The following is a 24,685-nucleotide window of genomic DNA, read 5'->3' on the forward strand; positions in this document are numbered from 1 at the left end:
ATTTACCAATGTTCAAAAAAATATGATGCAAATAATTTTTAAGAAAAAAACAGAAACCTTACCCTGCAGTTCATGATGGATTACACCCACTAGGTTGGGTTCATCTCCCCACCAGAATATCCATAACTCTTTGCAATCTGGTTTGACATCACGACGCCATACACAAAGCAGGTTAGCTTGCAGACAGCGGATGAAACTTAACAGAATTGGATCATCTTGGGCTGGGGCTGAAATTATGGGTCCACAGTCCCCATGCCCTCCAAAATTGTACCTACGCCATTTGATTCCCGTGAGTTCAGCCTGGAAAAAGACAAAAAATTGTAATCGTTTTCTCTTTTTACTTACAGACCACCAAAAACAGTCTTCCATACAGAAAAGCAATTGTGCTAAAATAAATATTTACATGAAACTTCATAAGATTCCTCCCAGTGAAGAACGTATGTCAAATCTTCTCAAATTTTAAGGTGGGAGAAAGTTAATTTCTATCAAGATTTCTACATAGTTCTTTACATTAAATACTAACATAAAACAAGCTGATAATCACTATTTCCTGTTGAATCATTTGTCTAAACATTTACTAAAAAGTCCCTATATAGAAAACTACTCTCTATGTTATCATTCAATACTCAACTCACAAATTATATTTAGAAATCAAGTAAGATTTTAAAAATAAGTTTGTATAAATGAAATGATTTCTTTCAAATAATTTCTTCCCATCCACAAGCTACAGTTTCAATCCTTTTTTAATTAGGGAAGCAGTTAGCATGAAGCATGAGAGTGTTTCATCATGAACACCAAGTCTATGTAGGTAGAAGCAATTAAGAAAACTGATGCTAAGTTATCAGAAATTTATTCATGTTTTTTAACATGTAGCAAACAGAAAAGCTTTGCTTCTGTAACAATTCCCTAATGTAGTTTGGTCTTTTATTTTTTACACACATTGCAACCAGCAGAGAACAGATACTGTATCTTTGTTCTATTACATATGTTTACATTTCAAGATTTCTTAAATCTTTAAGAGCTAAACTTCAAAGAGTGAACACAAGCGAAAGCGAAATAGTTAAAAAGTACAACTATATATTGAAAACTACTAGTAAAACAGATTCGCAATTTAATTCTGTACCAAACAGCCCAGGAGGTCCTTGCATTGAATCCTTACTCATGCATCTCCTTCCTCACAAGGTCAATTATTTTTGTTAGCAAGTTGTTTACAAAAAAAACAAGTACCACTCAGTAGAAAACAGCCATATCTTCTACTAACATAACTGAAACATACTAAAAGTGCTAAAGCAATCAATCACTATAATGACCACATTTAAGAAAAGGAAAAATCACCTTTCATTTAATCCAAATTAAAAAGGCTTTGCTTCAGGTCGAGCACGGTGGTTCATGCCTGTAATCCCAGCACTTTGGGAGGCCTAGGCGGGCAGATCACAAGGTCAGGAGTTTGAGACCAGCCTGACTAACATGGTGAAACCCCGTCTCTACTAAAAATACCAAAATTAGCCGGGCATGGTGGCGCATGCCTGTAATCCCAGCTACTCAGGAGGCTGAGGCACGAGAATCGCCTGAACTCAGGAGGTGGAGGTTGCAGTGAGCTGAGATCGCGCCACAGCACTCCAGCCTGGGTGACAGAGCGAGACTCTGTTTCAAAAATAAAACGAAAAAAAAAAGATTTTGCTTCAAAAAAGTTACAAAAATATACAAACTAAAAATACCTAAAATTCAGTAACTTATATTTTACACTGAGATATGCAAATCTAAATTTTTAATGAATATGTTTAAGTAAAAAGCCGGCACTGGCATCATTTAGGGTTTCCCTGTATGTTACTTAGTTTCCTCTAAATATAAAAGCACTACATGGCCAATGTAAGAAGTTCAGAAGTAATACATCATAATCACGTTATAATGATCATTAGCATCCTACTGTATATGTCCTTCCTCTTTTTCTGTACATATACGCTTTAAAGTTGGAACCATATTGGATGATTTATATCTTATTTTTTCACTTATTTTTTATATATTACTAATTATTCTTCAAAACACACTTTTAATGTTTGCATAATATTCTATTCATTGTAAAAAATATAATTTAACCATTCCATAACAACTGGACAATCTTCCATTTTATTTCCACTATTGTAATTACTATAATTGGTTAACATCCTTGAACACTGTTATTTTCCTGATTATTTCCTTTAAAGAGATTGCTTAATACTGAATTACCAAAGAATATGAATATATCAAGACTCATGATGAATGCCACCACATTACTATTCAGTTAACAGTCTCCCCAATACAAACAGCCACCTCCCAAATTGCATGCCTTTTAAAATATCTGCCAATTGAATAGAAGGGTATGTACTTCTATTAATAGGTAGCCCTTGTTCTGCTAGGAGGAGATCAGTATGTGGTATCACATCTTTGATCAGATGGGGCCACCCTTCCTGGGTTTGGGTCCCAGCTCTGTACTAATTCATTGGTTCAATGAGTCAGTATACATATGAAGCACTTAAGACAGTGTCTGGGACATAGCAAAAACTGTAAATGATATTTTCATTATACCAGTAGTAGTAGTACTATTTCTTTCACTTTGAGTTGTCTGTTCATACACTTTGTCCATTTTTCTATCTTACAAGTTCCTTTTTTTTTTTTTTTTTTTTTTTGAGATGGAGCCTCGCTGTATCACCCAGGCTGGAGTACAGTAGCACGATCTCGGCCTCCCGGGTTCAAACAATTCTGGTGCCTCAGCCTCCTGAGTAGCTGGGATTACAGGCGTGCACCACCACACCCAGCTAATTTTTGTATTTTTAGTAGAAACGGGGTTTCACCGTGTTGGCCAGGCTGGTCTCGAACTCCTGACCTCAAGCAATCTACCCTCCTCGGCCTCCCAAAGTGCTGGGATTATACAGGCGTGAGCCACTGTGCCTGGCCAAGTTCCTTTGTTTCTTCAAATAAAAGCAATGTGTGTATTTTAATCAGAAACCCTAACATCAATCTTTAAACATCAAAGAAGGAAACAAAAATAAAAAGTTGAAATCCAAGAAGGTAAGCCAAAGACTAACTTCTTTTATCACCTAAGCTAAAGAGTATTCTGTGCCTAAGAGCCTTATGGATGAGGCTGCGCCAACAGGCCAGGCGCAGTGGCTCATGCCTGTAATCCCAGCATTTTGGGAGGCCAAGGCAGGCGGATCAAAGGTCAAGAGAAGGAGACCATCCTGGCCAACATGGTGAAATCCCGTCTCTACTAAACATACAAAAATTAGCGGGGTGTGGTGGTGCACGCCTGTAGTTCCAGCTATTTGGGAGGCTGAGGCAGGATAATCGCTTGAACCCAGGAGACGGAGGTTGCAGTGAGCCGAAATCAAGCTACTGCACTCCAGCCCAGCAACAGAGTGAGGCTGCGTCACAAAAGAAAATAAATAAATAAATAAATAAATATGAATCACTAATAACCTTATTTAAAGGGTTAGAAAATTAGTATCAGAGTTTTAAACATCAGATGAGTCAGTCCCCATGAAAATCTATGCACAGTAATTTACTCACTACAACACTTTCACCTGTAATATCCGGCAGTAGAGCAGACAAAATATTTAACATTGTTTTAGGAGAATGGTTTCCTAATCCTAGTACTTCCACTAACTGCCTATCAGTACATCTATGCTATCAGTGGCAAAGGGAAGCTGCTACCACCTGCTCTATATTTTTTACAAAGTTGTTCTAGCAAGTGATATCTTACAAATGCAAGTGACACAATAGCAATGCTACAAACTTAAACACCTCCTAATTCAGCTAAAACAGTTCCTTTAAAGTTAAAACTAAATATCATTATACTGGTCTTCATGGAAAAATGTAACAATAATCAAGCCTAAAAGAGGTAACTAAGTATAAAACCGGCGTTCGAAGATTTAGCTTTAAATTTTGAATTAATGTTTGGTAAAAAACAGCTTAATGATATTGAAACAGTTTGTCCAAGAAAAAAAAAAAAATCCCATCATGGATGTTTATTCAATTAAGAGTAAAACGTCTTCACAGACCATGATCATATTTATAGTTAAAAAATCAAGTGCACTCCAAGTTCTTTTTTTTTTTTTTTTTTTTTTTTTTTTTTTGAGATGGAGTCTTGCTCTGTCTCCCAGGCTGGAGAAAAGGGGTGTGATCTTAGCTCACTGCAACCTCCCCCTCCCGGGTTCAAGTCATTGTCCTACCTCAGCCTCCCAAGTAGATGGGATTACAGGTGCCCGCCACCACACCCAGCTAATTTTTCTATTTTTAGTAGAGACGGGGTTTCACCATGTTGGCCAGGCTAGGTTCAAACTCCCGACCTCAGGTGATATACTCGCCTTAGCCTCCCAAAGTGCTGGGATTACAGGCGTGAGCCACGGCGCCCAGCCATACTGTCTCAATTTCTGACTAATGTTTATCTCTAAAACACAAAATTCTTTACCTAATGATTTCAAAATTTTAAAGCAAATCTTTAAAATAATTCTAGATTCAAAATTATCCCCAAACACAACTATTTCTCACTGTCAAAAAACAATCCTTAATAATATCTAAGTATTAAACTACATGGTTTCTAAAATATAGAACCAAAACGATGAAATCAAAATATACAAAGAAGGAAACCCATATGCACATTACGTATAATAACCACCATCATTATTTACCAAGCATCTACTTAACACCAGGGGCCATACGAGTTTTCACATATTATTTCTAATACCAAGCACCATACTAGTGACTTCCTATATAATTTATAAACTTCACAACAGACAGCTAAAGAAATTAGGACTCAGAAAGGTTGAATAATTCTCCCAGTGCCACACAGGTAGCAAATGGCAGATCCCAAATAAAACTAGACTTAAGCTGTAACTGAATTTAAAGTATAAATTCTCTCCATTCTGCCATGCTACTTCGTAAGGCAAATGGTAAAAATTAGCCCTAGAGGATTATAAAATAGTACAAAGAAACTGTCATCAACTCAATTTAGCAATGACTAGAGCTCATGGCCATACTTTCTAATTTAAGAAAGTTCATGAATCTTTCTTTAGTCTTCCTGAGGTATTAAGAAAACTGGTATAAGAGTGCCCACATATCATCCCATAAATAGAATAAACTTTTATTTCACTCAGATAATTATATGCCTTCTTTTACAAGTTACCACTATAAGATGGTATCTACATAAACTAATTCTTAGATAATATGTATAACGAACCAACAAAATCATTATTCTGATAGCAAGGGAGGCTGGAAGGAAATCTGCTCAGCAATGGCTGGCATGTAATATAGGGTAGTCACGGTTCTCAGAAAATTGAACTTAACCCATTTACGTGGGAGGATGTAAATTTTTTTGTGAAAAATCAGACCTTGGCGATGACCTTGAGCAGTAGGATATAAATAACTCCCACAAGTTTAGTGTTCCAATAATGGAACACTAGGCGTAAATAGGTTAAGTGGCAGATACTCCCCTGGCCTAACCAAAAGACCACTACAATCAGTTCCGAACAGTTCTAATTAAATAGATTACAACAAAACAGGGATAAAGCACTTCCTAACTGACATAAATGTGATTCAAAGAAAATTTATATTGATTCTTAGTGTCCTATTCTTCACACACAATATGTAGGAAATGAGATCATTTATTTACAGTGACCCATAGCAACTAGATCCCTTGTGACCAACACCATATACTTGCAATATGGCTCCTCAGAGTTAAAACCACATTCAGTGATTAACGAACACAGTAAAATCGAGACATTGATTAGAATGAACCCATGGTGTAGTATCATGGAAAGAACACTGGCTGGAAATCAGGAGGTCTAGGTTCTAAGGCCTGGTTTTTCAACCGTTTACCTAAGCAATGTTAGAAATCTACTCTACCTCAAGACACCTCAGATTCAGGACCAAAAAGTGACAGAGTTGACCTAGATACTACAAATGAGTTTAAGTCTCCTGGCCCAAGCTAATTACATCCCACTCATAAAGGCAACTTGTAAATGAGATGGAACCCTTACTACCATCAAGAACAGAAAAGCTGCCAAAAGATAGTCAACACTTCAGGAAACTATTCAAAGATTCCTCAAAGTATAAACCAATTAGTTTAACGTATCAATCCTGGGCAGGATTCTAGGCTGGCATGTAGAAAAGGCAGCTGTGATCATTTGAGGCTGACAAGCATGCACTAGGAAATTCCAAGTGGGCCCCACCTCATCTCCTCCTATGATTGGGTTACTACTCCAGTAGAGCAGGTCAATACAGTAAACATATTAAGTCACCTCTCAACTTAGAGGAAGGAAAAAAGTCACATGTAACAGAAACTTCTGTTAAAACATAACTAATCAACTCCAGGTAAAGACAGCAAAATAAACATACACATCTGCTTTTGCTCTCTCCTAAACCCCTGTAAGACACCAAGAAAAACATTTGTTTCATTGTTTTATTTCATTAAATGACATAATTACAATGGCAGGTGGAACAAGAGAGGATACAGCATCAAAATTTTGAAGGCTAGGTTAGCAGATGCTCTGATAAGGAGATTTACAATACCTAAGAAAACTGAATCCTAAACATGAAGAGATACAACCCAATTGACACAGAATCCCCTCAGCCTCAGGAATGGAAGTAGGGTTGAAAGGCAGAGAGGAGATTAAACAAGGAAAATTGGTTAAAAGCCTGCTTAAAAAGTGTTCAGCTGGGCACAGTGGCTCACGCCTGTAATTTCAACATTTTGGCAGGCCCACCGCAGGAGGATCACTTTAGCACAGAAGTTCTAGACCAACCTAAGCAACACAGTGAGACCTCAACTCTACAAAAAATTTAAAAATAAGTCAGGCATGGGGCTGCTTGCCTGCAGTCCCAGCTACTAGGGAGGCTAAAGTGAGCGGGTCTCTTGAGCCTGGCAGGCTGAGGCTGCAGTGAGCTATGATCACACCACTGTACTCCAGCCTGGGCAACAGAGTGAGACCCAATCTCAAAATAAAATTAAAATTAAAAAAAAAGAAAAAGGCACTCAGATGCCCAGGTACTCTCCCTACTGCACAGAGCTGAACAACTGCCCCTTCTTCACCCCAGAAAATAAATGCAAATGTATAAATTATCTGGAGACAGTAAACAGAGGGTACCTGGACTGGAGGACACAGGCAAACTGAAAGCAGGGAACCAGAGTGAAAACAGGGCACTAGATGAAATATATAGAATGAAGGCCAAGGACCACCCCTCCCTACCATTGCCCTCTAAGCACCCAGAAAACTAGCAGCCAGTCTTCACTCCTCAGAAAGGAATTTGGAAAAGTCTTCTCTGGGAAATCTTAGCTCCACAGAAAAGACCTCAAGATACCGAGATCAGAGATCCCCCAACTAAAGAGCCCACTCAGATCAGTGAAGTGCACAGTTAAGCAAATGTCTGTCACATGCTCAGAAATTCCAAGCAGATTCTTAGTCCACCATTCCTAAACATGAACATACAACCGAGAATTGCTAAATAATTGAGGAAAACCACTGAGGAATTACAGAAACAAAAACAAATCAAAAAGCAACTAGAAGGAAAGACAACATTGGGAGACGAAAACTTTAAAAACACCAACAATTAATATTCTCAAAAAAATAAAATGGTGCAACCATTTAAAAATAACAGGATGCTATTTCAGCAGAGAATTTTTTAAAAGCTCTTGGAAATTTTTAAATAATGATTCCAGAAATGATAGAACTTAGTAAAATGTTTAGAAGATACAGTTTAGGAAATCTCCTAGAAAGTGAAGCAAATAAACAAAAATGAAAAATGGGGGAAAGCTGAAAATCCAAATACAAGGAAGCTGAAATCCAAATACAAGAGCTTTCAGAAAGAGAAAATACACAAAATAAAGAGGAAATGACCAATAAAACAATTCACAACAATTTCCCAGAAAAACAGAACGTGAATTTCTAGATTGAAAGAGCTCTCTGCGTGCTCAGAACAATGGATTAAGAGAGACTCGCGGAAGGCATATCACTGTAAACTTTCAGCACACTGCACACTAACAGAAGATCCTCCAAGTTTCCATATAGTAAAAAGAGGTCACATATCCGAAATCAGGATTTCTAACTGCTCAACAGCAATACCACAAGCAAGAAGGCAAAGGTGCAATAACTCCAAAATTCTAAAGAATTATTTCCAAACTAAATATTAAATGGCTACACCAGCCTAAACTATCTATCAAATATATGATAATAAATGCATTTTTAAATATGAGGAAAAATTAAAAAGCAGCAGCACAATTTCTCAGGCAGCTACTGGGTATGTACTTACCAAAAGGAGGGAATCAACCAAGAAGTCATAAGATTCAGGAAACAGACCTAACATGAGAGGGAACAAAATAAATTTCTAAAATCACAGCAAATGACGACTCCAGGTTGCCAACTACACCGATCAAGATTATGACAGGTCCGTAAAGACTTCTTCAGGAAGGTGAAACTAATAAAACACCTGATACATCTGAGAGTCTTAAAGGGGTTTCAGACAATAGGCAAAAACTTTGGGGATGAGTTAAGTTATAGAAAAGTAACCAGGCTGGGACCTGTGGCTCATGTCTGTAATGCCAGCACTTTAGGAGGCCAAGGCAGAAGGATGACTTGACCTAGGAGTTTGAGACCAGTCTGGGCAACACAGCAAGACCTTGTCTCTACATACAGACTGACAGACATAGCTGAAGCATTGTGGCACACATATGTAGTCCCAGCTACTCAGGAGGCTCAAGCAGAAGGATCACCTGAGCTAAGGAGTCAGAGGTGGTGGTGGGCTGGGGGCAGAGGTGGGGAGGGGAGGGGAGAGAAAGGAAGGGGAAGGGGACAGGGACAGGGAAGGGAGGGAGGGAGGGAGGGAAATTTTTAGAAGAGCATCTGCTTTGTAGGAGGCAGAAAGAATGAATTAAATCCTCTTCGATAGTGGAAGATCTAGAACTGAAAAATCTAAAAGTAACTATCACCTCAGTATTTAGAAACATTTAAGAAAGAACCAAGATAATCAACAAAAGAGGGTCATGTTTGCCTCTAAAGAAGGTAAAACAGGGGCAGGAGCAGAATATTGTTCTTATAAACCTTGTAGAACTATCTGATTCTTTAATTGAATTGTGTAAGAGTATATAAATCTGCTTAAAAAAAGGAAATTTAAACAAAAATTAATCAAAATGGGGTAATAAAATATAAAGCTACTAATATTGAGAACTCACATTACTTCATAGACTTATTCTAGACAAATTCCTAAACTGAAGAACAATTTAATATCCCATAAATTGTGCTGCAAAAGCCAAAAGGTTATTTAACCATGTGTTAAAATAATGTGGTGTTGTTGACTGTTTCTTTTCTCCATTTTAGACTATTAAAACCCAGCTGGACCGAGACATCTTTCCAGCTGCATACTCCATCCCATCTGGCTCTGCTCAAATTCTTCTCAGCCATAGCTATGCTGCTGGCCAAGGATTCCCTGTGTAGATGGGCCTCCCATCCGACTGGTTATTTCCATGTTGCGAGAAATACGATGTGGTATTCCTCCATACAATGAGGTCATATATAAAAGATGCTTTCTAACAAATATATACACACACATATGCATATGTACTGATTCATAATAACTGTTTTCCTCAAGTGTCATTTTATTTTCACTGCTCAGTTTACCAATATTAACCAAAAAGTATAAAAATTTTTTCAGGTTGGTTTATAGCAAAGGTATGAGTGCAAGGGCTTAGAGATTTTATTTGACAATAAGTTTACTACAATTAAACAATGTGAAGTCAATATTTAAAAAGTAACTGCCACCTTAAGCTACATTAATAAAAGTAGAAAATCTTGATCCTATTCAACAGATCTAAATTATCAGTCATTATTCAGTACTGCTTTCAGCTCCTAGCTCCATACTTTAAGAAGAATCGAGGTAAAATGCAACAAATGAAGAGATGAAAGACTAGGCTGGTGAGGAAATCTAAACATGTCATATGGCTAGAGGCTATCTAGCCCCACATTCAATCCTTTCAAGCAAATTAACACAGCAACAAGAATAAAATAGAAGAATAAAGCCATGTGATAAAAATAACACAGCTGAATGAACTTAATACTCAGTTAAAATGATTCTGAAGTTGCTTAGTCTTCTATTATATGGAAGACTGATATGTAGAAGATTAATTACATTTGCTCAGCACAGTCCCAAGTGGTAGCAACAGAACCAAATGGAAAAACTGATGATTAAAGCAACAACAACAGTGAGAGCTCCCTCAAGAAATAAATCCCTGACTGAGAGTTAATCATAGATATGGGAGTTAAGGAGAAGCTGGTCAATACCAGATTATGACACTGTAGAGTGGCTTCAAGTATCAAAGGGCTAATTGAACAATGTGACTTAAAGGGTTCCTTTCACACCTGAAATAAGAGTCTCAAGGATTCCATCCAACAATAAGATTTCATTTTTCTAATATCATTTGTATTTCAGTCAACTAACTCAGGGGCTAGCAAACAGTGGTCTGGGGCTAACCACCTGTTTTTGTAAATAAAGTTTTATCAGTACACAACTATCCCATTTATTTTGCATATTGTCTGTGGCTGCTTTCAAACTACAACCACAGAGTTGTAAGTGGGGCTACAGGGCCCAGAGCCTGAAATAATTACTCTGGTTCTATAAGAAAAAGTCTGCTGATACCTGAGCTAGGATAACATACATAGACAAATGTGACATTTAAAATATAAATAAGAAGCACCAATTGTTCTCCCACTATAAACAACCAGAAAACTAGACAGAATATGCAAAATTTCAGACACTATTCAACAGGCAGTACAGAGCTAGACTCCCTGAGAGAAGGCATACAATGAGGTGGGCCCTACAAAGGCCAAGACAGCTGGAATTTGTGGAGGCAGATCACCATAAAGAAGAATATTCAGGAAAAAAGCTCCAAAGATCTGATAGCGGTTCTTTTGCAACTGTTCCTAAGCACTAAGCTGCACATTCAAACAGTAAAATTCAACAAGGTCAGGCAGAGAACTACTGGGAGCTATCATTCCAAGAGTTCACCTAAAGCTGGGAGGCAGTCAAGTTCTGAACAGCCAGAGAGAAAAAACATTGTTAAACACCTTGGGCACTGAATAGAGACCATAAAATGACCATACCTCATAAGGAGGAAACCAGTGCTAGCATAAAGTCTATTCTAACCCACACTAATAATCAAGCCTCAGGAAAAAAGTATACTAATAATAATAGGCTGATCTTATTAACTGCCAGTAACTTAACTACCAGCCAATACAAAATTCAACTCTTTAAAGGAAGGAAATAAAATCCAGACTTTCAACAACATTCACAATGTCCAGCAACCAATAAAAAATACCAGACATTCAAGAAGTAGAAAAATGGGACTCATGACTGTAAGAAAAGTCACTTAACAGAAACAGACATAGAAATGAAAGTAATGATGAAATTAACAGACAAGCCAATTAAAACAGCCATTATAAATATGGTCAAGAATTTAAAGAAAAACACAAACATAAGGACATAAATGGGGGACTTTTTTTTAACTAAGTAAAATTTCTACAGTTCAAATACGCGAAATATAAAATGAAAAATTCGCTGTGAGTTTAACAGCAGATTAAGCACTACCCCCCCCCAAAAAAGGGGGGGGGGTCAGGGCTTTAAAACACACAATATTAACTATCAAAGCTGAAAAACAAATAATGTGTATAACAAAACATAATAAACAAGCCAAAGTGACTTCTGCAGTCAGCACAGTATCAGGCAATCTAACATACATGCCATTAGTGTCTCAGAATGTGGGAGAGAATGGGAACAAAAATTATTTCAGAATAAGGACCACACTGTCTCCGAGTTTCATGAAATCAATAAACCTGTGATCTAAAGAGTTCAGTGAACTCTAATGCAGCACAAACTAAAAAAAAAAAAAACAAACTCACACCAAAATACAACAAAATAAAATTTGTAGCAACCAGTGATAAAAAGGAAAATATTAAAAGTGGGCAGAGAAAAAAAAGATACATTACACAACAAAAAACAATGATAATATTAACTACAGACTTCTCAGCTGAAAATATGCAGGCCAAAAACAATGGAAAAATATGCTAAAAGAAAAAAATAGTTCCCAAATCTAGAATTTTAGATCAAAGATGAATATCCCTCAAAAATTAAGGTAAAATACAGACTTATTTTTAGATGAACAGAAGCCAACACACCTGCAGTAAAATTAATGTAACTAGAATACTTTTTTTTTTAATTCTTCAGGTACAAGGAACATGACACAAGATAGAAACCTGGATCTACACAAAAGAAGAACAATTACCAGGAATAGGTAACATATAAATAAATATAAAATATTTGTTTTTTCATCTTTAAATTTCTTTAAAGGCTTATTAACTGTTTACAGCAAAATGATAATGCCTTGTGGACTACATGTCAGATATAGAAAGAAAAAAAAAGTATGACAACAATAGCACAAAGGCCAGAAGGAGAAAATGGGAGGTTTTTACATTATAAATAAAGAAGTTTAATATTATTTGAAGGTAAACTGTGGTAAGTAAAAGATGCACATTATAAACCCTTGATCAAACCCTAAAAAGTAAAACAAAGAGGTATATCTAATAAGCCAATTATTCAATAAATGATAATGGAGCCATAAAAAATACTCAAAATAATCCAAAGTAAGTTAAAAAAAGAAAAAAAAAGCAGAGAATGAAAGGAACTAAAACAGACAGGACCAGTAGGGAGGAAAACAAGACAGTGTACTTAAACCCAAGTAAATCAACATAATTATATTAAATATAAATTCTCTAAGTATTACAATTAGAAGGCAGAGATTCTCATCATGGATCTTTTTTTTTAAAGTAAGGCCCAACTGGCCGGGCGCGGTGGCTCACGCCTGTAATCCCAGCACTTTGGGAGGCCGAGGCAGGCAGATCACGAGCTCAGGAGATAGAGACCATCCTGGCCAACACAGTGAAACTCCATCTCTACTAAAAAAAAATACAAAAAATTAGCCAGCGTGGTGGTGGGCGCCTGTAGTCCCAGCTACTCCGGAGGCTGAGGCAGGAGAATCGTGTGAACCCAGGAGGCGGAACTTGCAGTGAGCCGAGATCGCGCCACTGCACTCCAGCTCTGGGCGACAGAGCGAGACTCCGTCTCAAAAAAAAAAAAGTAAGGCCCAGTTACATGTTACCTACAAGAAATGCACCTTACATATAAAGACGCATTTGGGTTAAGAGTGAAATGACAGAAAAAAGATATACTGTGCAAATTATGAGAGAGCTAAAGGGGCAACATTAATATCAAAGTTGACACCAAGAGAAGTACTATTACTAGGAATAAGGAAAATAAATTGTAACAATAAAAATGTCAATTCTTCAAAAAACATAAAAAATCTCAAATGCATAGGCACCTAATAACACAGCTTCAAAATACATAAAGGAAAAAAATCTGAAAAAGAAAAACAGAAATCCTAAATTATAATTGGAAACTTCAACAGGCCTCCTCTCAGCCATAGAACAAGTACATAAAATTAATAAGGATATAAAAAAAAACATGAACAACACTATCAACCAAAATAACCAAATTGACATTTATAAAACATTACATCAACAGTAGCAAAATACTTTTTCTTCAAATGCACATGGAACATTCACTGAGAAAAATCATATGCTAGTCCATAAAACAGTGTTCAAGGAGAAATCTGTGGCTCTAAACATTTATATTAGATAGGCAAAAATCCAGCATGGGCAACATGACAAATCTTTGTCTCTACTAAAAAAAAAGAAAAAAAAAAAAAATAGCCAGGTGTGGTGGCATATGCCTGTGGTCCCAGCTACTCAGGTGTCTGAGGTGAGAGGATCATTTGAGCCCGGGACACTGAGGTTGCAGTGAGCTGTGATTTCTCCACTGCACACCAGCCTGGGTGACAGAGTGACAATGTGTCTCAAAAAATAATAATCATAAAAGGGCACAATATCAGTGATCTAAGCATCTACCCTTAGAAGCTATGAAAGGAAGAAGAAATTAAACCAAAAGTAAATAGAAGAAAGGAATTAATGTGGAAAAAAGAAGAAATATTAATAGATAAGATATAAAACAAATTTGACAATACAGAAAAAAAGAAAACAAAAAACTGGTTCTTTAAAAAGATTAGTAAAATTAATAAATGCTCATTAGACTAATCAAGAGGGAACGAACAGACACACTACCAGTATCAGGAACAAAAGGGGAAGCATTACTACACATTCTAAAAACAGTAAAATGATAGGGGAATTATTACAACTTTTGTGCAATAAAACTCAGGTTAAATGAACAAAATTCCTTTACCAAATTAACAAAGAAACAGAAAACCTGAACAACTCTATATCTATTAAAGACATGGAGGGCCAGGCGTGATAGCTCATGCCTGTAATCTTAGCACTTTTGGAGGCCGAGGCGGGTGGATCACCTGAGGTCAGGAGTCCAAGACCAGGCTGGCCAACATGGCAAAACCCCGTCTCTACTAAAAATACAAAAACTAGCCAGATGTGTTGATGCGCACCTGTAATCCCAGCTACTTGGGAAGCTGAGGCAGGAGAATATCTGGAACCCAGGCCGTGGGGGGAGGGGTACAGAGGCTGCACTGAGCCAAGATGACGCCACTGCACTCCAGCCAGGGCAATAACAGCGAAACTCGGTCTCAAAAAAATTTTAAAAAGACATGGAATTCATGGTTTCAAACCTTCCCACAAGAGAATCTCCAAGGCAATATAGCTTCACTGGTGAATTCTATGGAACATCTAAGGAAAATATATCACTAGCCCTGCACAAATTCTTTCAGAAAACAAAGGACAGACTATTTCCAAAACTATTTTGTGACACCAACATTACCCATGATACCAAAACCGAGATTATAAAAAATGTACATGCCAATATCCCTCATAAACACAGATGAAAAAGCCATTAACAAAATATTAGCAAATCAAATCTAATAACACATAAAATAATACACCATGAGCTTAAGTAAGGTTTGTCATGGAATTCAAGCTTAGTCCAACATTTAGAAACCCATCAGTATAATTCACCATATTAAAAGAACAAAACCTATGATCATCTCAATAGATGCAGAAAAAAACATTTAACAAAAATCAACACCCACCTTCATGGATTATTTTTTTTTTTTTTTTTTTGAGACAGTCTCACTCTGTCACCCAGGCTGGAGTGCAGTGGCGTGATACTCGCTAGCTGCAACCTTCACCTCCTGGATTCAAGAGATTCTCGTGCCGCAGCCTCCTGAGTAGCTGAGATTACAGGCGTGTGCCACCATGCCAGACTAATTTTTTGTATTTTTAGTAGAGACGGAGTTTCGCCACGTTGGCCAGGCTGGTCTCGAACCCCTGACCTCAAGTGATCCACCCACCTCGGCCTCCCGAATTGCTGGGATTACAGGTGTGAGCCCAGTGGCTTTCACAGTATCTTAAAAACTAAGAATTAAAGAGAACTTTCTCAACCTTACGGGGATATCAGAACATTCAAAGCTAATGTCAACAATGAGAAGAGTGAATATTTTTCTGCCTAAGAATAGGAACAAGACAAGGATGTATACTCTGACTACTTCTATTCAATACTGCCCTGCAGGTCCTAATCAATACAATGAAGCAAGAAAAAACAGTAAAATACAAATTACAAAGAAAGATATAAACCCATCTGTATTTGCAGAAAACACCATCAGGTACATTTTTAAAACTCCAAGGACTTACAAAAAAAGCTACTACAACTAACAAAGCTTAGGAAAGTTGCAGTATACAGAATCAACATCCAAAAATTAATGGCATTTCTATATACTAACAGTAAACATGTCAAAAAATACTCTCAAATGGCCGGGTGCAGTGGCTCACACCTGTAAACCTAGCACTTTGGGTAGCCAAGGCAGGCAGATCACTTGAGGTCAGGAGTTCAAGACCAACCTGGCCAACATGGTGAAACTGTCTCTACTAAAAATACAAAGAAATTAGCCAGGCATGGCGGCACACACCTGTAATCCCAGCTACTGGGGTTCTCCTGGCTGAGGCAGGAGAATTGCTTGAACTGGAGAGGCAGAGGTTGCAGTCAGCTGAGATCGCACCACTGCACTCCAGCCTGGGTGACAGAGTGAGACTCTGTGTCCAAAGGAGGTGGGGGGTAATACTCTAAAATAACAGCCATCAAAACAGCATTGAAAAACACAACCTACTTAGGAATACATATGATAAAAATATGTTCCAGATCTATATACCAAGAACTACAGAACAACGTTGAGAGAAATTAAGTATCTAGAGGAATGAAGAGCCAGATCATGTTCATGAACTGAAAGATTTAAAATCATTAAAATGTCCATTTTCCCAATTTGATCTACAGATTCAATACAATCACAAATAAATCCCCATAGAAAAAAAAAAATTTAATTGACAGGCTGATCCTAAAACTTATATTGAAATGCAAAACACCCAGAAGAATCAAAACAATTTTTAAAAAGAACAAAGTCAGAGAATTTATCCTAACTAATTTCAAGACATATTATAAAATTTCAGTAATCATTACAGTGTTGTACTAGCACAAGAGACATGTAGATCAAAGGAACAGAATGCAGAGCCCAGAAAAAAACAAGGCACACACACATTCCGTTAATTTTTAACAAAGATTCTAAGGTCATTCAACAGGAAAAGTCTTCAACAAATGATGTTTAAATAATTTGCCATACATATGCAAAACAAAACCAGAACGTCAATCCTTACCTCACACCATATAAATTAACTCAAAATTAGTTACTGGATTGCAAGCGTAAACCTAATTAACTAACGCTGTAAAACTTCTGAAGAAATCATAAGAAAAAAACTTTCCTACTTTGGGATGGCAAAGATGTTTTAGGACATGAAAAGTATAGACTATTTTTAAAAAGTAATATTGGACTTAATGAAAATTTAAAACTTTTGTTCTTCAAAGAACACAGTGAGAAAATGAAAAGGCACACCACAAATTAGAATACATTTGTAATAAATCTATCTGCCAATGAACTTGTATCCAGGATATTCCAAGAATTATTCCAAATCAAATAAGAAAACAACCTAATTTTTAAATTGGGCAAAAGATGTGAAGAGACATTTCCCAAAAGACATAGCACATGCAATGATGTTAAACTTCATTTGTTATCAAAGAATTACAAACTGAAATAAGTTACTACATACTGCACATCCCTAATTCAAATATCCAAAATGCTCCAAAATCAAAACTTTTCACATGCCAACATGACATTCAAAGGAAATTCCAAATTTTAGATTTTCAGAGTAGGGATGCTCAACCAGTGTAATGCAAATATGCCCAAATCTGAAAAAATCCAAAATCCAAAACACCTCTGGTTCCAAGAGTTTTAGATAAAAGATTCACGACGTGTACCACACACCACAAGGATGGCTGAAATTTTTAAAAATTCATTGTACTACATGTCGCAAGAATGCAGAGCAATCAGAACTCCTATACTAACTGGTGGGATATTAAATGATACAACCATTTTTTGCAAGTTTGGCAGTTCTTTATAAAGTGAAACTCCTAGTTATTTACAGAAATAAAAATATATGTTCCACACAAAAAGCAGTACATTAATTTTCATAGCCAACAGCAAATTGTGGCATATCCAGAAAAGAGACTATTATTTAGGGGGGGGGGGAAAAAAAAAAAAAAGCTACCTAAGCAATAACATGAAACCAGAACTAAGGATTACATACTGTATGATTCCATTTATTAAAAATTCTACAAAGGGCAAAATGATTCTATAGTAACAGCAGATTAGCAGCTGCCTGGAGGGGAGGAAGGCTGAGGGGCAAGGGGGAGACCCTGACTGCAAAAGGACATGTATGAACTTTTCTGCATCATAAAAATGTTCTCTACTTTGATTTCAGTGGTTTCACAGACGTATACATTTGTCAAAATTCTGAAACCATATACTTAACATGAGTGTATTCTATTGTATGTAAAGTATGTCTCAATAAATATAATAAAAAATGTACGTATTAATGGAAGAATCCATGTAAACAATCTCTCAAAGGAAAGAAACTACTCTTTTTTTTTTTTTTGAGATGGAGTCTTGCTCTGTCGCCAGGCTGCAGTGCAGTGGATTGATCTCAGCTCACTGCAACCTCCGCCTCCCGGGTTCAAGCGATTCTCCTGCCTCAGCCTCCAGAGTAGCTGGGACTACAGACATGAGCCACCTCCCCCAGCTGATTTTTGTATTTTTAGTAGAGATGGGGTTTCACCATGTTGGCCAAGATGGTCTCAATCTCTTGACCACCCACCTCAGCCTCCCAAAGTGCCGGGATTACAGGCGTCAGCCACTGTGCCCAGCCCAAAACAAACTACTTTTAATAAAACCAAAGTATCATCTTGCGCATCTCCTAGGTAAGTGTAAATCTTGTAGAAAGTATACACAATATTTTCAAATAAATTATTTTCATGTCTGACTATTCCAAGACACTGCTTAAATGATCTGTATATGTTAGCCTTAACTAAAAGAGAATTCTTGTGAAATTTCTGGGAACTGAACTCTCTTTTTAATAAAGTTCATTAGTGACATTAAGATGGTTTGCTTCCCAGCTGCAGTAACAGACTATAAACAGAAACGTATATTATTTATGAGGCAGGCACTGTCTACACAAACATGAATGGCTCCTTCACCCATAGTAACATACACTTTACACTGCTGTGGATAACAACATGCCCACTTAAAGAACTACATCTCCCAGCCTCCTTCAAGTTAAGTAAGGCCTTGAAGTATCGCCAGAAGTGCTGTAGGGAACTTGCTGGAGGTTTCCTTAAAGGACAATGTGTCCTTCCCACAGTTCCACCTCCTTCTAAGGTAGAATGCAACCTTGATGACTGGAGTCTGAACAGCCATCTTGAACTATATGCTACTAATGGCATAAACTAAGAACAGTGTAGTAACAAGACAGAAAGAATCCAGATCCCCTGATAACCAAATCAGTTGTAAAATGCATGCCTCCAAGCTGCCTGCAAAGAAAAAGAGATTTCTTTTTAAGCTGTCTATTTTTAAATAAGCATATGATGTGATACTAAATCATTTTGATATTATAATAACTGGCTTATTTTTTAAAAAACTAAAAGGCTTTTATCAAGGTGATCGTTTTTATTTTTTAGATCACATGGTTATGTAGGTTTAACCTTGCCCCACTCATCAATCAAAACAATAAACTACCTTTCTAGTTTTTCATTTTCCAAATGATTCCTCAATTTGGAACAGTGTAAGAGAAAAAAAAATCTATTTCCCTATCTCTGGGAAGAAATTTTAGGCTGTATATTACTCCATTAATCTCTGATGAAACTTTAAAAAAACGTAAACTGTATTATCACTCCATTAATCTCAGGCAAATCTATATGCTCCAGTGATTTCTACCTTAGCACTTGTACTAAATTATATGGTCTACACTGTTAATTTTTAAAAGGCTCAGAAAAGAAAGAGACCAATAATGTTTGGAATAGCTAGGAGGAGCTTCACTGAAGTCCTAAAAGAATTTACATAGAAGAAAAACATAAAATACAAATGTACTCCTGGTTAAAAGTTCAGGCTCTGAATCAAGAGACTCAGCTCCTGTGTGACCTTGGACAAACTACTTAAATTTCTTGCTTCAGTGTTCTTATCTGAAAAATGAGAATAGTAGAACTTACCTCAAAAGGACCTTGTGAGCATGAGAAAATGCATGTAGCTGGTAGTTAAGCAGTGCCAAGCCTGCAGCAAGCACTGTTCACAAACAGCAAAAGCTCTGAGGTAAGAACATGTAAAGGCCTGACTTGAAATACAGATTCCTTTTAGTGAGTGGTTGGAAATTTTATTATAAAAAGAAAAAGAACGGCCGGACGCAGTAGCTCACACCTGTAATCCCAGCACTTTGGGAGGCCAAGGTGGGCGGATCACCTCAGGTCAGGAGTTCAAGACCAGCCTGGCCAACATTGTGAAACCCCGTCTCTACTAAAAATACAAAAATTAGCCTGGCGTGGTGGCACGTGCATGTAGTCCCAGCTACTCGGGAGGCTGAGGCAGGAGAATCACTAGAACCCAGGAGGCAAAGGTTGCACTGAGCAAGATCACACCACTGCACTCCATCCTGGGTGACAGAGCGAGACTCTATCTCAAAAAAAAAAAAAAAAAGGAAGAAAAAGAAAACAAAAGGCTTTTTAGAGATTAAACACTTGAAAAATAAACTCACAGAAGAAATCTGGATACCCATATAGATGAAAAGATGCTCATAATCTCACTAGAAATCCAAAATATGAAAATTTAAATATTGAGGGTTTTTTTTTTTTGTTTGTTTCGTTTTGTTTTTTGTAGAGGCAGAAGTTAAAATGAGTAAGTTCCATTACAGGCAGGGACAGAAAAAGATGGGCATTATATATTGTCCATAGAAATGTAAATTGACACATCTTTTTAAACTGTTTATGGCTATAGCTTTCCAATTTTAATGCATAACTGTACTGCACTGCAAAAAATTGAAAGAATCTTAACGTTTCTCATAGTTGATGGTTAAACAAACAACAGTACATCCATCTTATGAAACAGGATACAACTGTTCAAAAACGTAATAAAAATGAGTAAACTATATCTAAATTTACTGACATAAAAATACTTTAACACAATGTTAAGCGGAAAAAGCACGTTGCAGGAAAAGGTGGAGAATTATTTCTTATCTGTAATTTTTTTAAGTACAAATCTGTCCATCACCAACAGAATGCATAAACTGTGATATGAGAACTACAACTGTAGAATTGTGGGAATATAACATTAAAGGCAGTTTGCGAAAGAATATGATTCAATATTAAAAATTCAAAAACATGTAAAACTATAAATACATATGTAATTAAAGCTTTAAAAATTAAAGAATGAACACATGAAATTGAAGTAAGAGTTACTTTTGAAGGGAGAGAAAAGAGAATGGGAGAGGAAGAGCACAGACAGGACTCCGTAAATGGTGAAAAGTTCTTTCTCTTAAACTGGGTATTAGGTACATGGGTGTTCACTGTATCATGTATCTTTCTACTTTATGTGTGATTTGCACATGCTCTTTTTAACTACTGAATATCTAATAAAACAATTTTGACACATGCGAAAGCAAGAAAAAAACTTGGAATAATACAAATTACCTCTGGAAGTTACCTTCTTGAAGGTGAGGGGAGGGATCCTTCATGTTTTATGTTAGACACTTTCATATTGTTTGAATCTGACACTAATTACGTAAAATTGTATTAAATTTTTAAAAGAAATTACTTTTCCACTAAAATTGTAATTATGAAAATTATAAGCACATGGGAAATATGTTAGTGAGTACAGCTGAATAAAGAATTCTATTTACACTGTGATCATATCTATGTACAAAAATGTGCACGTTAACAAAAACAGAAGAATTGGGGTAAATCTGATCTAATGGAGTGGCTGGAACATGGGCAAATGTTTTACAGTTTTCATTTCTTGGAAGTTGTATTTCTTGGAAATATTTTGTATTTCATTAGTACTACCTCACTTGCAGAGAAAGTAAAAAAAAATGACAACTGCAGGAAAGCCAACTCTTTACCTTCAGGGTAGCCAAGTGAAAAATCTCCCCACATAGGAAGGCTGAATTAATTTACACTGATCTACAACGGACAGTACACACCATGCCAGTAAGTGCCCTCAGAACAACTGGAAAGGGCCCCCACCACACCAAGGAGATTACATCAAAAGGTTCTGAAGTGCATATGTCCATTTTAGCGCTTAAGTGAGCACTGCTGATGCACATAAAAGCCCAACAGTTGGGGTTGCACTCCTGAACACAAGGAGCCCAGGAATGTGCTGAAAAAAGGAAAAGGGGGTATGGAGAGAGAGGCATGGAATGAGGAAGGAAAAATTTCTCCAACATGTGAGGCAAAAATACAACATGGCATAGTAATTACACACTCAATAACAACAACAACAAAAATGTACACTCAGAAAGCTAAGTGCCAAGGAAACAAAGAATAGAATGATAGGAACAAAAATCTGAAGGAAACCAAAATCAATATAAGGAATAGGTACCAATGATAAACATTGGTTTGTGGTCTCTACAAATGCCCCCGCTATCCTATCCACTGGTTCCCCAAATCTGGCCATTTCCACAAAGGCATGAAGCAAAACAGGCGGAATGTCTATTTCACCCTCTTACCAAAAATATCACTGATTTGAAATTAATATTAACAAAACCTTCATGGAAAAAATTAAACAAGAATATCCCAAAGCAGATCTGCAGGAGGAAAATGCATCTGCTTTCTGAGCTTACCACTACTAAAAGTAGACGCTCTAGGTAACAAAGGCTGATACAGAGCCAACTGCTGTGAGGTTACCCTTTTCTTTCTTCCTATTAGGACTTTTCCATGCCCATTTCTTACAACCAAACTTTCATGAATCTTCCCCTACCAAAATTCACACCTCCAATCACCACCGTCTCCACCCACGACCTGCCAAAGGCCCCACTCTACTCATCTCACGAGATTTGCCTTCTCCTTTCTTCCCCACCTTTTTTCTCTGTCCCTCCCTTCCCTTATAAAACCTACTCTTATTGCCTCAAATATTTTCTGGAGGCCGGGCATGGTGGCTCATGCCTGTCATCCCAGCACTTTGGGAGGCCGAGGCAAGTGGATCACTTGAGGTCAAGAGTTCAAGACCAGCCTGGGCAACACAGTGAAATCCTGTGTCTCTACAAAAATACAAACATTAGCCGGGCATGGTCATGGGTGCCTGTAGTCCCAGCTACTCAGGAGGCTGAGGCAGAAGAATCACTTGAACCTGAGAGGCAGAGGTTGCAGTGAGCCGAGACTGTGCCACTGTACTCCAGTCTGGGCAACACAGAGACACTCTGTCTCAAAAAAAAAAAAAAAAAAAAACTCTGGAAACAGGCAGATTATAAATTCTAACGTTTGACGTTTGTTTTCACTTTCTTTTCACTACTCCCTGCTTTAAAACTGTGATTTCTGTAGGGTTTAACAGCAAGAACCCAGGCTCAGTGAATACTTTCCTATAGACACATTTGTGATCAAAGCTTAAGTCTACTGCTTAACAATTTCAGCAGATAGATGTCGCCAACTGTTCCTCCGTTTTGCATACACAAGAATGCAAATGCCATAAAACCAAGAACATCTGTTTATCATTTGATTCCTGTTCTATGGCATATTTATAATTGATCACCAAAGCCTGTCAACTCTACCTCCAAATTATTACTCGATCCATTTCCTTCTCTCCATTCCTACACCGGCCCTGCATTATTTCTCACACACAGACTGTTCTAAGAGCTTCTTCCTGCCTTTGGTTTTTCCCCTATGACAATCCATACTCCACAGGGCCCACATGGGTTTTCTCTCTAAAACATATATCTGATCATGCCATTATCCTCTTTAAAACACTTCAGGCATTCCTCTGTGCATACAGAATTAACTCCCAACTCCTTCATGTCCTTCAATCTGGCCATCAATCATCACATTATCTTCTACCTATTAAAAAATAGGTATTAAAGGAAAGGTAAATTTAATAAAAGAGAATATTTGCAATGATGTCTAAAAATGTTGTATGATCTATTATTGTATTATTTACATAATTATTTATATAACTAAAAAATTCATTCGCCTCCATCATACAATATTATCACCAAATTCAAACTTTTACAAAATGGCTAAAGAGTTATGTTCATGTAACATATTAAAACTAGATTGGGCTGTTTATTTCTATTTTCAATTCCAAAATTAAAATATAAGGTAGATTACAAGGAATCTAAATCAATAGATATTTTCTAAAATGGGTGTTAACATATATAACTAAATTTCTCACAGCTTTCTGGAAATTGTTAAAGTCAGCTCTGTGGGTTCTTAACAGCATATCACACCTACCATATGAGAAAGTTTGGCAACAAAATCAAAGTTACTTTAGAAGATAAACGCCTACCTTAGTGATTCCCACTTGTTTTTCCATCTGGAATATTCCTTGAGTTTACCATGTAAACCACTAACACAAGCTATTCATCTCAACATTCATTAGAAAAGTTTCCTAAAATAGGTAATTCTTCTACTTCAAATCAAATTTACACAATTGACTAAAGCCAGCTTATTAGCTTATATATAACAAACTATGGATTCTCATGAGAATCATTTCACTGTTTAATTAAATGTTATAGGATCTTGCAGATTCAAGAATAGCACCATCTGTCTCGGTTGCAAAGCTCAGTTTCACAACCTTATCACCAAATAGCAACAAAATATCATTTTCATACATATCTCTCTCAAGTAATTTATAGACAACTAATGAATGTAGTCTATTTGGGATCATGAAACCTGATTCAATCTGTGCAGATGATTACACTTTGTAGGTTAAAGAGACATACTTTGAAAACTGTGTTTTTAGTAACTGAAATGTTAGTTAAGAACTTGTATCTCAGGAGGCAAATATTTGCACTCTTTAGTTTCTAAGATGAAGATCCATGCTCTGATATAAATTCTAAATGCTAACGGCTCAGGTGTCATAAATTTGCAAATTTTTAAAGTACCTTCTCTTATCTGTTTAGAGTAACTATTATGTAGCTAAATTTTCCTAAAATATCTATAGCTCTAGGATTACACAACAACACTTTCTGACAGGATTTCCATTCTCTTTTATTATGTAAAAAAACTTTAAAAAAAT

The 24,685-nt window shown here is 36.8% G+C and overlaps 1 protein-coding gene across 1 annotated transcript in view; it reads right to left on the reverse strand.

Annotated features, from left to right (window-relative positions):
- The window catches only part of MED13L (mediator complex subunit 13 like), a 314,129-nt gene that overhangs the window by 274,476 nt on the left and 14,968 nt on the right, over window positions 1–24,685 (reverse strand). Inside the window, exon 2 of the mRNA XM_025401481.1 lies at window positions 63–300. Within this exon, the coding sequence (XP_025257266.1) occupies window positions 63–300 (238 nt within the window). The remainder of the gene's footprint in view (window positions 1–62; window positions 301–24,685) is intronic.

This window comes from Theropithecus gelada, chromosome 11 (genome assembly GCF_003255815.1).
Source record: "Theropithecus gelada isolate Dixy chromosome 11, Tgel_1.0, whole genome shotgun sequence".
NCBI classification, from domain to species: Eukaryota; Metazoa; Chordata; class Mammalia; order Primates; family Cercopithecidae; genus Theropithecus; species Theropithecus gelada.